General features: G+C 37.2%; 1 protein-coding gene across 1 annotated transcript in view; it reads right to left on the bottom strand.

The window, feature by feature from the left end:
* Window positions 1–14,952, bottom strand: part of Grip1 (glutamate receptor interacting protein 1) — a 630,091-nt gene that overhangs the window by 126,631 nt on the left and 488,508 nt on the right. The window contains exons 3-5 of the mRNA XM_071609698.1: window positions 9,938–10,073; window positions 8,021–8,166; window positions 657–740 (exon numbers count right to left, since the gene is read on the bottom strand). Of these exons, the coding sequence (XP_071465799.1) occupies window positions 657–740; window positions 8,021–8,166; window positions 9,938–10,073 (366 nt within the window). The remainder of the gene's footprint in view (window positions 1–656; window positions 741–8,020; window positions 8,167–9,937; window positions 10,074–14,952) is intronic.

The raw sequence follows: 14,952 nt of genomic DNA, 5'->3' as shown, positions 1-14,952 counted from the left end.
ATTAAACCTCATTGTCACATGAGGAATTGAGAGCTGTTAATAGAGACATAGTATTATAGGGATGAAATTACTATTGAGAAAAACAGAATAATAAAAATCAGAATCATAGCTTAGAATGAACAATTTTATAGAAAAGTTGGAGTCAATTGAAATCTTTATTATCAATGCCATCCCATAATAAGATGAGTTGAGCTGATGCACACAGGTACTCAAGGGATTAGATCATCTTAAATCTATTTTTAGAAAGCTACAATAACAAAATGTATTTCAAGAGAAATTAATTTAGACGAAGTTGGTTAATCCTTATGTATTAAATCAAGTCAAGCCAACTCATCAACATTTTTGTTTCAGTGATATAGAAAAGGGAAAGGAAAGAGATGTGTTGAAAAGTGACAGATCAGTAGCATGACTGTGTATGACAAGGTTTACAAACACTGGCTGCTTGTTCTGTATTAGTGGACTAAAATAATGCTGATCATTTGAACTCTACTTGAGTTCCCATCGTTTTATTTATTTAAAGAACAGTGGGTTCAAATATTAAAACGTAACTTAATACAATGAAAACATAAGTTTTTTGGGGGATGATGTTCCTGTAAACTCCCAATCTATCATGCCTAATTCTCCAAGAATTTCTGATGGTTCTAATCGTCACATACCTCGTATTACAAAACCAAAGGTGTTGCCTTCTTTATGTAACGTGACCTCCACTGTTCGGAAAATAACACTTGATCCTTGTACAGCTGCATATAGGAAAGAGAGGGAGGTATAAGTTTTCAAATATAATAATGTTTCTAAATTTTTCAATGTGGCATAAAATATTATAGATCCCTCTTGCAAATATTTTTGTTTGTGTAATAAAAATCAACAATTCCAAAAAATGTTAGAAAAAAGTAATTATAATGACATGCAAATACCATAAAAGAGTTATCTATCCAAAAGGAACCAAAATCATAGCTCCTTCCCTTCCTGTGTAGAACATTTCTACACAGAATAACAGTTACATTGCTTGAACTCTACAGAATGAGACAATATGTAACAAGCAAAACTGTTTTCCCTTTGTGAAATGTAAAAACAATGATTTTTGAAAAATTAATGAAATATTTTCTTCAGTTATTTTTAAGCTACTTTAAATTTGTTGATAAGACAAAAGTAGAGATGTCTTAGAATCATTAACACACATATTTTATTTTTTTTTACCTAGGTTGCTAGCCAATCAGGACAACATTTATTTTTATTTTTGTAGCTAGTTCCAGAAAAAAAAGTATTACTCTCAGACTGCTATCAATATATGTATGTGATACAAATAGGTGTTCTGATATATAAAGAGCTATTAAGTGAAGATATTAGCAACCCTAGGGAAACGTGGAGAACAAAACAATGCTAAGTACATTCAAAATATTACTACTAACAAAATAAAGATCTACTTAATTTTACTTGATGTCTCCATGCCTGTGTTGTTTGCCTGCTGGTTGCTCTCATTTCACAAACTGAAATTGCACTGACAAGCTGAGATCTCTAGTCATGTTAGACATCTGCGTGAGGGTACAAGTTATGTGAAGGCACAGTCGCTAAGACATCCTGTAAGATTATTTTTAGGAAACAAGTGAGTAGTTCTGGTTGTATATTGCACTATTGCTGCATTTAGAAAACAAAATTGCACGAATTAATATTTTTTATTATGAATATAGGAGTATTTTATGCATGGAGACAGAAAAACCTGTGATATATAGAAATGGATGGTTTTAGACTTTTAAAAAATCTGTACAATGATATCTAATGCCATATTCATTATAAATAACACATTTTTACATTGTTACTAGATCCTAAAGGGGTTACTTATTACAAAAAAAACTATCAATAATAGTCCTTGACTTATGATGACTTCACTTAGTTTCTCAACCTGAATGACAGGGGTGAAGGTATATGTAGACTGTCACTCTGCTTTTCACATTCAGTGCAGTATTCAATAAAATATGTGAGATAATATACTTTCCTTGCCATTTATAGGAAGAGCTAGTGGTTTTAATTAAGCATTACTTACAATTATTTTTAATTATCAGAAAATCTTAACCCTCAAAGGAATACTGTAGAAATGTTTATGAAAAGTAGACATTTAAATTTACAGAACTGCACATTTAACAGGCTAGGACATAAAGTGCAAAAATAACTTGGATCTGCTGAAAAACAACATAAACCTGCAGCTGAACAAATGTTTTGGTACACTGCTGATTTAATTAAATGTCATATTCTTGCTACCAGGGGAATTACAGTTTATTCCAATCAACTAGGAACAGTGCAAACAACTGAAAAGAGTTGAGGTATAGTTTTAATTAAATGAAAAACAAAATTGGGTTCAAACCAAATGTTTTTTTTTCTATTTCTATGACCCAACAAGCCACTTGAAGAAATTGGTTAAGGAACATGATGTTTTCTGTTCAGCTGATAAGTGAGAAAAGCAAAGGATATGGGAGAAATACTCAATAGCATCTCCTCTGTCCCCAGACCTCTGCAAAACTGTTTGCAAATATTATTTTATTTAATCATTAAATCATCTTTCAATTATGTTCAACCAAATCCTAATTCTGGACCACCTGTCCTTGTTGACTGGATGTCTGTTCTGGGAATGCAAAGTAATGGAATTTTAACATTGCTCTAGTTAAATCTTGCTGACCACAAAATCTTAAAATCAAATCTTAAGTCACTATAAAGACTTTGGGGATTATCTACAGCTGTAGATTATCTACACTTTTGCTCTCCATCAGTTACAATTGTAAATCTGAATGCTGACTACATTTTATGTTAATTAATGAAACAGATCTCATCTTTATAATTCTTGTTTGCATGACAGGCTCTTGGTGATATGGTTTTATACCTAGGACCAGATATCCTATATTGGCCACTCTAATTTTTTACCTATTACTTTGCATGTGTGTATGTGTATTCAAAGATGCAATTAAGGGCTTACCAAAAGAATCAAAGGGCCAGGTAAAAACTAATTTCAAAATATAAAACTACTCCTTACTTATTTTAGTTGTATTGGCATCCCTTGTTCTATATGTGAACATGCATGTACTTCTACACAGTTCTTTAACTATAGTAGATAAGATCATTCCAACCTATGTACTCTTCCCCTGCCTCCCCACCTCACCAAGAACATAGGAGTTGTGTACTTTGCCCCTTCGTTATGTTACACTTGCCCATGGTTCTTACTAGACATGTGCTCTGGTGGCCAGGCTTATCCTTTTTTCCCCCCTCTGCCAAGGAAGAGCTTCCCTGAGAAGTGCTGCTCTCTTATACTTAATCCCAGAATGAACCTCATGTAGGGAACCTTGAATTACACCCCATTCCTGTTCTCTATCACCACCACCACCACCATCTATCTGTTTTCCATTGGTGTTAGAATTGAGAAAAAGCCTATCCAGTGACATGTTTTAACACCTTTATCTAAGTTAAGAAAAGACTCCTTTCCATAGAAAGCTAGTCTGATTCAGTCAATGGTTTAACCATAAGGACGACCTCTGCCAACCAGATTGTGTGATAGGCATTTTTATTGAATAAGTAAATCTGCAGCTCCACGGTTTGAATGGAAACAGAATTTAAAAAAAAAAAACAACTTGCTAAAAATTATACTCTTTCCAACCATTTAAGCTTATAATAAAAAGTTCTAGGTGTTAACTGAAAATGGATGAGAATTATTTAACATTTCAATGTTCTGCAGGTGGTATGTGACACAAATTTTGAAGGCACTACTCTGCTCTGTTTTTTTTTTTTTTTTTTTCGTGGGTGGTTATGAGGATTGAACTCAGGAGCACTTGACCACTGAGCCACATCCCCAGCCCTATTTTTTATTTTATTTAGAGACAGGTCTCACTGAGTTGCTTAGCGACTCACTTTTGTTGATGCTTTGAACTTGTTATCCTCCTGCCTCAGGCTCCAGAGCCAGGGAATTACAGGCGTGCTCCACTGTGTCCAGCTCTGGTCTGACTTTTAATGCATAAATGCCTAAGATACAGTTGAGTCATGTTCTTCCTAAATACAGTTTCAAAGCATCATATATTTTAAAGTGAAAAAGAAATGTAAAGCTCATGTAGTCCAATCATTTCATTTTTGTAAAGAAACTGAATCTCAGAAAAGATAAGTGGCTTGCCCAAAGTCAAACTTCAATCTTTCCTTTATCAGATCATGGAAGCACACATCCTTCCTCCAGCTCTTTCTAAACTCTGGGGTTGGCCAAACCTCAAATTGCTGTGATCTGGAGAAAGTTACTGGCTGTGGCTTTGGCCTTGGGCGGCTTATCTCCCAGTGTCAGTTCTCCTCCAGGGCCTCAGCTGTGGTGGTCTGTTTTGCTCTGGCAGTCTGAGCTAAGTGGAGTGGAGGCTTGCTAATCCTTCCAACCTCTCTGAACTCAAAGACCTTATTAATTTCTCCAAACATAATAAAAAGAAACAGATCATCCTTGGAGAATAGATCTCTTCTATCTGATTTCTAGCACGAAAATTCACACTTTTGTGTTTAAAAATATCTTTTTTTTTCCCCATCAGCTTTCTTATGTGAGGAAGACAAAGCAGGTATAATCACTGGGTTATGAAAGGCTTTTATTCCAAAACATTTCTGATACTCATCTTTTTCTCTTTAACTCTACCAATGCAATATTGATTTAGGATATCACCTCTCTTTCGGAAAACTGAAGCAGCCCTTAGGCTTAATAGCTCCTGATCTATACTCCATTTGGCCACCAAAATGATGAACCTAAAAATCCCAATCTGATGAAGCAGTTTTAAAAGCCTTTACTGACTCCTCCCTGCCCACTTGATGCCACCCCACATTCACCAAAATGGTGTAGAAGGTCCTCCTTGTTTGGCTCCTCTTTGGCCTCCTTCTTACCTATGGCCTCTCTGCTATTCCCTTTGTGCTCTAACAACTCCAATCTGTTTGGGCTTAACCTGTGCACTGGGCTATACTGTCTCATCCCCTTGCTGGACCCTCTGCATGGAATGTTGTTCCTCTTTCCACTTGACTTGCCCTGTTGCCTTTAAGACTTTCCCCAAATCCCCAGGTCTGAATCACCCCCAAATATTGGGAAATCTTTATTATGGGTCATAACCTGAAAGCTACACTGACAGCTCCTTTAGAAAGAGGTCATGCTTGATTAATATTTATATACTCAGTGGGATGCAAATGCATATTCAAGTAGCTTTGACTCTAGTTCTCTTAACTCCTCAGCGATGGTGTGAGATGGTGATTTCAAAGCACACTGACTGTTCTAACATTCAAGAACACATAGAGGGGGAATGGGTAGGGGAGGGGAAGAAAAAGAGGGTCATGGGGACTAAAATGAAGTAAATTGAATTCCATGCATGTATGATTTTGTCAAAATAAACCCAACTACGATGCATAACTATAATATTGTAATAAAACTACAGTATCTTCAGCAAAAGAATAATAACAATGATGATGATGGTTAATATTAATTTCTTACCAAGCATCTGATAATGGTCTAAATAATGATTATGTGATGGTAGCCTGTGCTCCTTAACAAACATCCTACAACAATCATAGCCACGTAACAGCTGGGAAGCCTAAGGCTTGAAGAACTGAAAACACACATCCAGAGTTTACAAAGCTAGAAATGGACAAGGCAGACATTTAACTAGCAAACCAGTCCATACCCTTAACACTCTATTTTACTGTCTTACTCTTGCTGAAAATGAAAAAAAATGTAGCGAGTTTTTAAAAAATTTTTTTATTTAACATAAACTTAAATTGATTTTGTTATAAAATGAGTACTCAATTTTCCATGCTACATTTTATGTTAAGAATAAGTACTTGTGACTGGCTATGTACATATTCCCTTAGTGCTCTAATCTGGTCCCCAAGCTTCAAACATCATCTCAACTCCCATCATGCTCAATTTACATTTCTAGTCCAGATCTTACTTCCAAGTCCCTTAACTGAAGCTCTTTTCCTGATATTTCCTTGGCATATAGAATACACATCTCAAATATCAAACAATGATCTCCTGATCTCCCCCCTGGTCAGCTCTTCCCATATTCTTCCCCACCCTGTTAAATGGCAACTCCATCCTTCCAGTTGCTCAGACTCAAAACCTGGGGTTATTCTTGACTTCTTCATTTCCAAACGACTCACCTAAAGCCATTAGAAAATCCTGTTGGTCTATCTTCAAGATTAATTTAGAATCTGATTCTCACTACCTCCATTTACTCTCTTTCCCCTGAATCAGTGCAATAGCTCCAGCTTCTATCCTCACCCTGAAGTCTGTTCTCGACACAGCAGCCTGAAAGAGCCTTCAAAAACATAAATAAGATCATGCTTTTCTCTGTTCAAACCATACAGTGGCTTTCTGCATCATTCAGAGCAAAACTGAAGGTCCTTCCAGTATCCAATGAGGACACCTTCCACCTTACATTTCTGACCTCATTTCTTAATCCTCTTCCTGAGTGTTCTGCTCCACCCATACTGCCTTTCTTAATGTTTGTAGAATAACCCAGGGATATTGCTGCCTTCTGGTCTTGGCACTGGCTGGTCCATTTTTCTGTAACTCTCTTCCTCCAGAAATTAATATGGTCACTCCCCACCTTTCCTTCATGTCATGAACAAATGTTATTTTCTCAGTGGCTGCTCCTTGACCACTCGATTTAAAATTGTAATCCCTCCCCAATCCCATCACCCTTAATCGCTCTCTTGCTCTGATTTCATAACATCCATGACCCTACTCTGTAATTTACTTATTATGTTTTTGTTTTATTATCTGTCTTCCCCTGCTATGATGGCAATTCCACAGATGTACCCAAGCCCCCAGAATGTAGCAGAGGCTGGAATATAAATCATTACTGAAAATGAATTATTACCAACTCTTCATAATTTATCTGTATTCTCACCAGTAGGGAAGAGCAAAGAGATTTCTAGGATAGCATCTTGTGAATAGCTAATAATTGGAGAGGTGGTTCTAGAATAGTATAGCTTAAATGCAAGGAAGCAGTAACACATAGCACAAGGTATGTCTCATGTGAATAAGCATGTGGGCTTTGAAATTGGGCAGCTTGTGCTTAAATATGGACTTTGCAGACCAGGACTATTAATTTGGGAAAGGTACTTAAGCTTCTGTAAAGTGAGAAAAAGAGCAATAATAGGGACTACCTTGCAGGATTGATTGATTGATTGATCATTATTTATTAAAAACTTTTATAGTGCCAAGCACCGTTCTAAGTGTTTTATAAATATTAACTTAGTTACTTCTCTTAATAAACTTATGAGTAGAAATTAATATTATCCCCATTTTAAGGATGTGAAAACAGAGACCTAGAAAGTTTAAGTAACTTTCTCAAAAGTAAGTAGTTGGTAAAAGGGGAAGCTGGGATTTGAACCCAGCCATTTGATAAATTAAAGTTCACCTTTGCTGACCCCGATTCTAGTGAGTATTATGTAAATCAATGCAAGTCAACTTTCTTATAATTTCAACATTTAATAAGTGTTCAAAATGTGTTAGCTGCTCTTGTTATTACCATTATTATTATTTGATAATAATGTGATCTGAAATTATGTTTATGTTTCAGACATAAACATATCTATACAAGAGTCAATATAAAACATGCTTTCCCTAAATCTGAGTGCAAAATGTAGTACTTAAGGCACAGAGACTATATATTATATATACATATATATATATATGTGTGTGTGTGTGTGTGTGTGTGTGTGTGTATATATATATATATATATATATATATATATTTATATAAATAAAACTTTACATACATAAGTGTTGTAGAAAGATCACATCACATTAATAGAACATGGGCCCTGGGTAATTTCATTGTTAATTATTCTCTTTTTATTTTTTCTGAGTGAGGCTATATGTTTCTCAAATCAAATACTTAAAAATATCAAGTTTGCTTTGACCTTGCTGTAATGAGACACTGGTGGCAAAAGGGAACAACAGAAGCCAGGTGCTTTAGGAAGTGATGTGGTACCCCCTACACTGCCCCAGATTGTGTTTACTCACAGACTGGCGGAAGCTCATACTCCACTTCAAGAACCACTCTCTCTCCAACATTCTTCAGCAAGCTGATGATCTCATCGTGGCGGAATTTGGCCAGGTTGATCCCATTCACAGCTTTGATGTAGTCACCCACATCTAGCTGGTCACTTCTGCAAAATAGACAGTGTTAGTTCAGTGGCCCATCTTCTCCACAGGCCAGTCTGGATCTATTTTTCACTTTCCACTCATGAATAAGCAAGTTTAGATGGCAACATAGTGAAGTCCCTGCTGCTCAGGAGGTGACTGGTTCCTGAGGGCAGGGGTGTAGCTCAGTGTCAGTGGGTTCTGTTTTCTCAGCTGTCACATTTTAGAAATTCTGCTCTGGGTATGCCATTATTTATGATTTTCCCTTAACCTTTTTGTTTTTAAAAGCACCATAAAACAAAATAATTTTTATTTATTTATTGAGTTGCTCAGCACTTAAGGGGCTGATTCTCTGGGAATGGATCCAGATCCCAGATACTTCAGATCTTTTTCTTTTTAGTCCCTCTCATTTTTGCTGCCTGCCTTTTGGACATGTCATGGGTTACAATATCGTCACTGGGATTTTATCCAGGGCCAAAGAAAGTCTCTCAAAGTCTGAAGGAGAAGGGGTAAGGTGCTCATATTCCTGTCAGCCTCTCCTATGAGTAATACCTTTGCATCAGGGAGCAATCAGCTAGATTAAGCTTATAAACTGGATATGTGGGTTGATTATCAAAAGTAGTCACTATTTCAGATGATACTTTATAAGACAAGAACTCTAAACTTGGAATTACGTGGACAAGAACATTAGTGTCTAGGATTTAAGGACCCCTGATCTCACTTTTTTTTTTAAGAGAGAGAGAGAGAAGAGAGAGAATTTTTTTTTAATATTTATTTTTCAGTTTTCAGTGGACACAACATCTTTATTTTATGTGGTGCTGAGGATGGAACCCAGTGCCCCGCACATGCCAGGCGAGCGTGTTACCGCTTGAGCCACATCCCCAGCCCCTGATCTCACTTTTATTGGGGGGTATCAGGGATTAAACTCAAGGGCACTTGACCACTGAGCCACATCTCCAGCCCTATTTTGTATTTTATTTAGAGATAGGGTCTCACTGAGTTGCTTAGCACCTTGCTTTTGCTGAGGCTGGCTTTGAACTCACGATTCTCCATCCTCAGCCTCCCAAGTCCCTGTGATTATAGGCATGCACCATCACGCCCAGCCTGACCTCACTTTTAATAAAGCTCAATATTCCATCTTGCTGAGGTAAATTTAGAATGTATCTCTAAAGCAAGCCCACCCCTGGCCGGTATCTAGGACGTTCTGCCTTTGCAATGTGAGAATAATTTGCAGTTCATGGGAAGAAGGCAAAGTGAGAACTTCCCCTCCAAGCCTTCTGTCCTTTGGAAACCATCTCTTTATCTTGGTGGAAAGGGCAGTCTCACAAGCAGAAAATCAGAAAAGCAATTTTTTTACTTGGAAATGGGACATTGGGCCTCCCACTCTTCCTGGCCAGCTCTGTCCCTCTGTGGACGCATCCCTGGATACATAACATGGGTCATCTACTTCACTTTGAGATGATCTCTGTGTCTCATCCCCACTGCAGCCCGTCTGCTGTTTGATGGCACATTTAGGTCTAGGTCTATATATATGTTAAAATTAAAATCTTATCAGAGGCTGGCTGCCCCTTAGATGACATAAGAAACCTCCCTAGTGACTTCAGTGTAGGCCAGAAAAGCCACTGGCAGGTCTGGGGAGCAGCTTCTGAACCGTGCCCTGCTGAGCTTCTGGGGGGACGTGCTGCCTGGCAGATGGCAACTGTCATTTATTTATTAGTGACCTTTTCTGATAGAGCTTTAATTTTTGAATTAATTATACCCCACGTCTCTTTCCCATTTCCCCACAGAGGCAGTTACCTAGCAGCGATTCCTCCCTGCCGCAGGTTGGACACCCGTGGCTTGCCATCCTTGTCAATTCCTCCGGACACTGTCAGACCCAGGGTGGTGCCTTCCTTCTTCATCAATTCAACCACAGTGGAGCCCTTGAATTCCTCTGTAAAAGAAAAGCGTTTGTCCTATTAAATGAAAGCAGCACCACAGATATTATTTCATGATTAGGTGACTTCTCCCCAGAAACTCTTTTCACTTTTTCTTCTATGAGAAAAGATATCCATGGTCTCCTTCCATTGTAAGCTGCAAAGTGTCTCATGAAGAAGTATGCACCGTTAGCATCAAGGTAGATATTCCACAAGGGCTTATTAACCAGCGCCAGTGGGGTAGTTTGCTCTAGGTTGGCAATAAATAGACTTATATACCAATGATGATATTCAGCTTCTGTTTCCTACCGTTCCCTAGTGACTTTCTCTGAATTCTGTCCTTGTAACTCCAAAAAGAACAGCTGAAAGTCCTAAGATAAGAAGTTAGAACAGGATTTTAAATAACAATACAAATGCATATTGTGTAGTAACAGACTCCAAGTTCCTGACACATTTCAGCTTAGGAAGCCAACTGACAGGAGAGAGAGCTCTCCACAGGTTCAAGAAAAATATTACCAACTTTCACTTTTTTGGTCATTTACAAACCAAGTACCAAATGGCTCATGCAACGACTGATACGATTTCTTGCTGAATATGTCTCAGTATGGCAAAGCAGTGTTGGTCCTCCGAATTTCAGGGTAACTGCTATCAATTTATCAATATGCACCCAAATCGTAAAATCTCACAGATCTTGTGGGAATAATGTCTTTACACCAAGAAGAGATTCAAATCTTTTGATTTGTCACAAAAACAGAAGGTAAGAAAATATTAAGAATATTTTTCCTTTCATAAAAAAACAATGACAAGTCAGTATTCACATATCCAGAGGCTAATTATGATAAATAGTGTTTTAGAACTCCTATGATGTTACTCTTCTCTTTACTATTTGCTATCTTTCTGGATACAAATGGGGAAACTAGGTGCTTTCCCATCTTCTCCAAAATCAAAGGCCTGCTTTGACCCCAAATTTCAAGGTTATAAACTTTTGGAACATCAAAGACACTTATATTAAAATGCAAGAACAGACTTGCTTTTTCAAAGTCAAATTAAAAAACAAACAAACAAACAAAAAAAACTATTGCATACCTCCATCCTTTTCTTAATTACATATAACAGTTCATTATAATTTTAAAAACCTCTATGAATGCTTATCATCAAGGTTTTAAAATTGTTGCTGCTGGTATATAATTCTACTAGGCAATAAAAAAATTCAAATCAGGGAAAGAAAGAATCTTTCATCTAGCCTACTGAGAAGAATGGAGTGCTTGGGGAAAGGAAGCAAGGGTCATCAGGTCACTCATTTCCTTAGTGCCACAGAGAATGTCATTCCAAGCAGGGCAGTCAAGGTTTCCAGGCTCTGTCCCAGCCCAACATTGCTGGGGGCCTGCTTTGACCCTTCAGTCTCACAGCACTACAGGTATGAGCCGACACTGCCTTCAATGCAGAAGCCGAGGAAGAGGGTATGAATGCTTATGATGTCAGCTTCATGCATTACATTTTATATGAGAGACCAAATAAGGATTGAAATTCAAGAACCAAAATTCTTATCAAGTGCATAAAAGTTCAAGTTCTTTTATATTTTTTGCCAGAACCATTTGTAACCATGTCCATTGCTGTGCTTTTCACCTGTGTCTCCTTAAAACAAAATAGCCCCTCACATGCACCATAGATACCCATATGGGCCCAGATGATATTTGAAGAGATGAACTTAACAAATAACCCCTATAAATCCTGTTGGTAGAAGGCAGGGTGTCAATTTTTTAAAACTAAAGTTAATAATTAAAATAACAAAGATGACAGAAAAAAAATGATGGGTGACTATTCTCACCACAGAGCAAAGAAGTGCCTAACAATTTTGCCCAAAAAAGAATTCTTTGCATTTTCTTGGATTATGCAGAGTAATCCTGTATATTTAAACTTTTGATTTTAGAAATTTCTTTCTTTTTCTATTTATTTTATTTATGCACCTAGGGGTGCATAACCACTGAACCACATCCAATGCTCTTTTTATTTTTTATTTTGAGACAGCATCTTGCTAAGATGGTTAAGGCCTTGTTAAGTTGCTGAGGCTGTCTTGAACTTTCGATCCTCCTGCCCTGGCCTCCTGAGCTGCTGGGATTACAGGTGTTCACCACTGTGCCCAGCTATAGACCTTTCCTGAAGCATGGGAAGCATAGTGTTTTTTAGAGCCTAGTCAGAAATTCACAAAGACACAGCAATGAAACAGTAATGCCAGGCATGTGAGAAGTAAGTTTCCAGTTATAAAAATTTTGTCTCTACTCATGTTTTCAAGAAAATGCTTCTTGCATAAAATGGGACACCATCAAACAGGTTTGGAAGCAGTCTTTATGGCAGAAAGAAGTCAGTGCAGTTTTGTCTTGAAGGAACCCAAGCCCTTCCCAGGTTTCTTGCTGAATCTTAAAAATCTAAAAAAGGTCAATAACTATTTTAATTTATTCTTTAAAATATAAATCCATTGATCTGGCTACTCTTTAAACTGGTAACAGTCAACTACCCTCCCATTTAAAAATATTTCAAATCTTTTTCTAAGAGCTAGTTTTAATAACAAGAAAGAAAATATTTATGCCCCAGTTATTGGAGCAATTTATGCATTCAATAACTTACTGAATGCTCCTATGACCCAAACATTGAAGCACTAAGATGAAAAAAAAAATGAAGGCCATTATTATCCTCAGGATGCTCAGCCTAGTCACAGAGGCAGAGTCACAGGCCACTAAGCCACAGGGCAGGTTGTGAGGAAAGCAGACACAGAGGAGATAGTCCTGGAAACAATGTCAACCAAAGACTTGGGGTTAATGCAACATCTATTTCACAGTTTTGTCTTCTGACAGATGTGTTGTAATTATTGATTAGGATTAGCTGAGCAGGGCAGACCAAAGAAGGGATATATAAATTAGGTAACAATTCAGGAGTAAATGTACAATATTGTTGCAAGAAAATGCACTGAATCACAAGAATGTTGACTGCCAATAAGTATCTTTAGTCCCAAAGGAATTGACTAAATTCATTATGGGGGTTTCCAAAGCGGGTAGGAGAGAAGAGGTGGTTGGAAAGGGAGGAACCTGCTTCTGGAATTTGCTTTCAGCTAACCTCCATTCTCTGCTCAAGTAATCAATCATTTTGTATCTTTTTTGGTGTTTAATGTTTGCATAATGATCTAATGGCAAAGAGAAATGAAGACAGATGCATTCATTTGCATGAGTTCACTTATATATCAAGGCTTAGTGAATCAACACTGCAGTAAAACAGGGGAACTTGGGCAAGTCAATATGTACTGACAGTTTCTTTCTTTTGTGATTTAAATTGCAAATAATCCTTCCCAAATGAAGAGGACCAAACAGCAAACATTATAGTTTTTCCAAATTAGCAAGCAGCACAGAGAACAGATGATGCCCAACCAGCAAGGAATGAGATGGATCTGGATTTGACATTTTCCTTAATCACCATATTTAATTTTTAGAGAAGAAACTACAGGTTTATATCTGTACCACTGCTTACTCATATAACCAACAAGAATCTCACTGATAGAATGGGATTATTTGTTTGCTGTTTCTCTTTGGACTTGTTATTCAATCTTTTAAGTTACTGAACTCTAGAAAATTTTAAGAAAAACAACAATGACACTTGGTAATTATGTAAAAGTTTTACAAACAAATTAGAAAATTTAATAGCACAGCTTTTTACAAATTAATATGCAATAATAATACCCAGGTAGACTTTACATAGTCAAACAACAGTCATCTAGAAGTCATGGTAGAGAGAAGACATCCCCTTCAATAGCCAAAAAGTCACATCTCCAGGAAAAACAAATCATGAAAATGTACAAGAGTTATAGGAAAAAAAAAACCTTAAAGAACTTCTGAGGGATATAAGATCAACATAAATGGAAAGACAATCCATTCCATCATTCAATAAACACTGAATGCTAACCATGTATCAAGCAGTTCTAGGCACTGAAGATAAAGCACCAGACAAAATGAACAATACTCCAGCTATCCAGGAACTAATATTCCAGTGGATGGCATAGCCCAACATAAAGCTGTGTCAGTTCTCCCTAAATTAGTTTATAACATTAACACTATCAATAAAAGTCCCCATATGATTTTTCTGGTACAAGGTATATTTTACATTATTGCAAAAATAGAACATATAACCTTGCAAAGATTCTGTGAAAAATTGGGTTGCCAACATACACTAGCTCACCTTTTAAGACTGCTGTGAAAGAGTAAAGAGAGCCTGCTCATGACACCTTTCTGAAAGAGGTAATAGAATTGTGATTGGATGTCACACTACAAATCATGTCTCCTTGAGGGATTGTAAAAAGTACCAGACTTGCAGATGCAGGGGACTAGAGTGGGGAGGCCGGAAAAGTCCTCAGCATCGGCTTCCCAAAATTAGTCAGAGTCTAGATTTGCTCGGATATGTGGAAAGATAAAACAAAGCAAAACAATTGACAAACAAAAACAGAAAGAAAAGAAGTATCATACGCATAAGGCATCCTGGACCCACATCAGACTATCTTAGGTTTTGTAACACCACTTTGCATAGAGTAAATGTATGGCATCATATATGGCATAATAATCACACTTTGTGCTGTGAAAACCTTGGTGTTTGGAATCTCCTGCTTCATTGCTAATGTTTTTTTAAAACTATTACCACAGAAAGGGCAGTTACCCCTAATTTTTGACAGGTCCCTGAAATTCAGGAACTACATGTGCAAAGCGGATAATAGTAACTTGAGTTGCTGAAAGAGGAGAAACACACAAATTGTGATAACAGAGTGACAAAGGCAACTCAAGAGTTGAGGAAGGGCTGTGACTGGTGAGTCCTAAAAGGGCCCTGCTCTGCCCAGGCCAGCAGTACTCTGGGTCTTTC

The sequence above is a fragment of the Marmota flaviventris genome, chromosome 3 (genome assembly GCF_047511675.1).
Source record: "Marmota flaviventris isolate mMarFla1 chromosome 3, mMarFla1.hap1, whole genome shotgun sequence".
In the NCBI taxonomy this organism is placed as follows: domain Eukaryota; kingdom Metazoa; phylum Chordata; class Mammalia; order Rodentia; family Sciuridae; genus Marmota; species Marmota flaviventris.
Note: the sequence above shows the minus strand (reverse complement) of the source record. Positions and strands in the feature narration are given on the sequence as shown.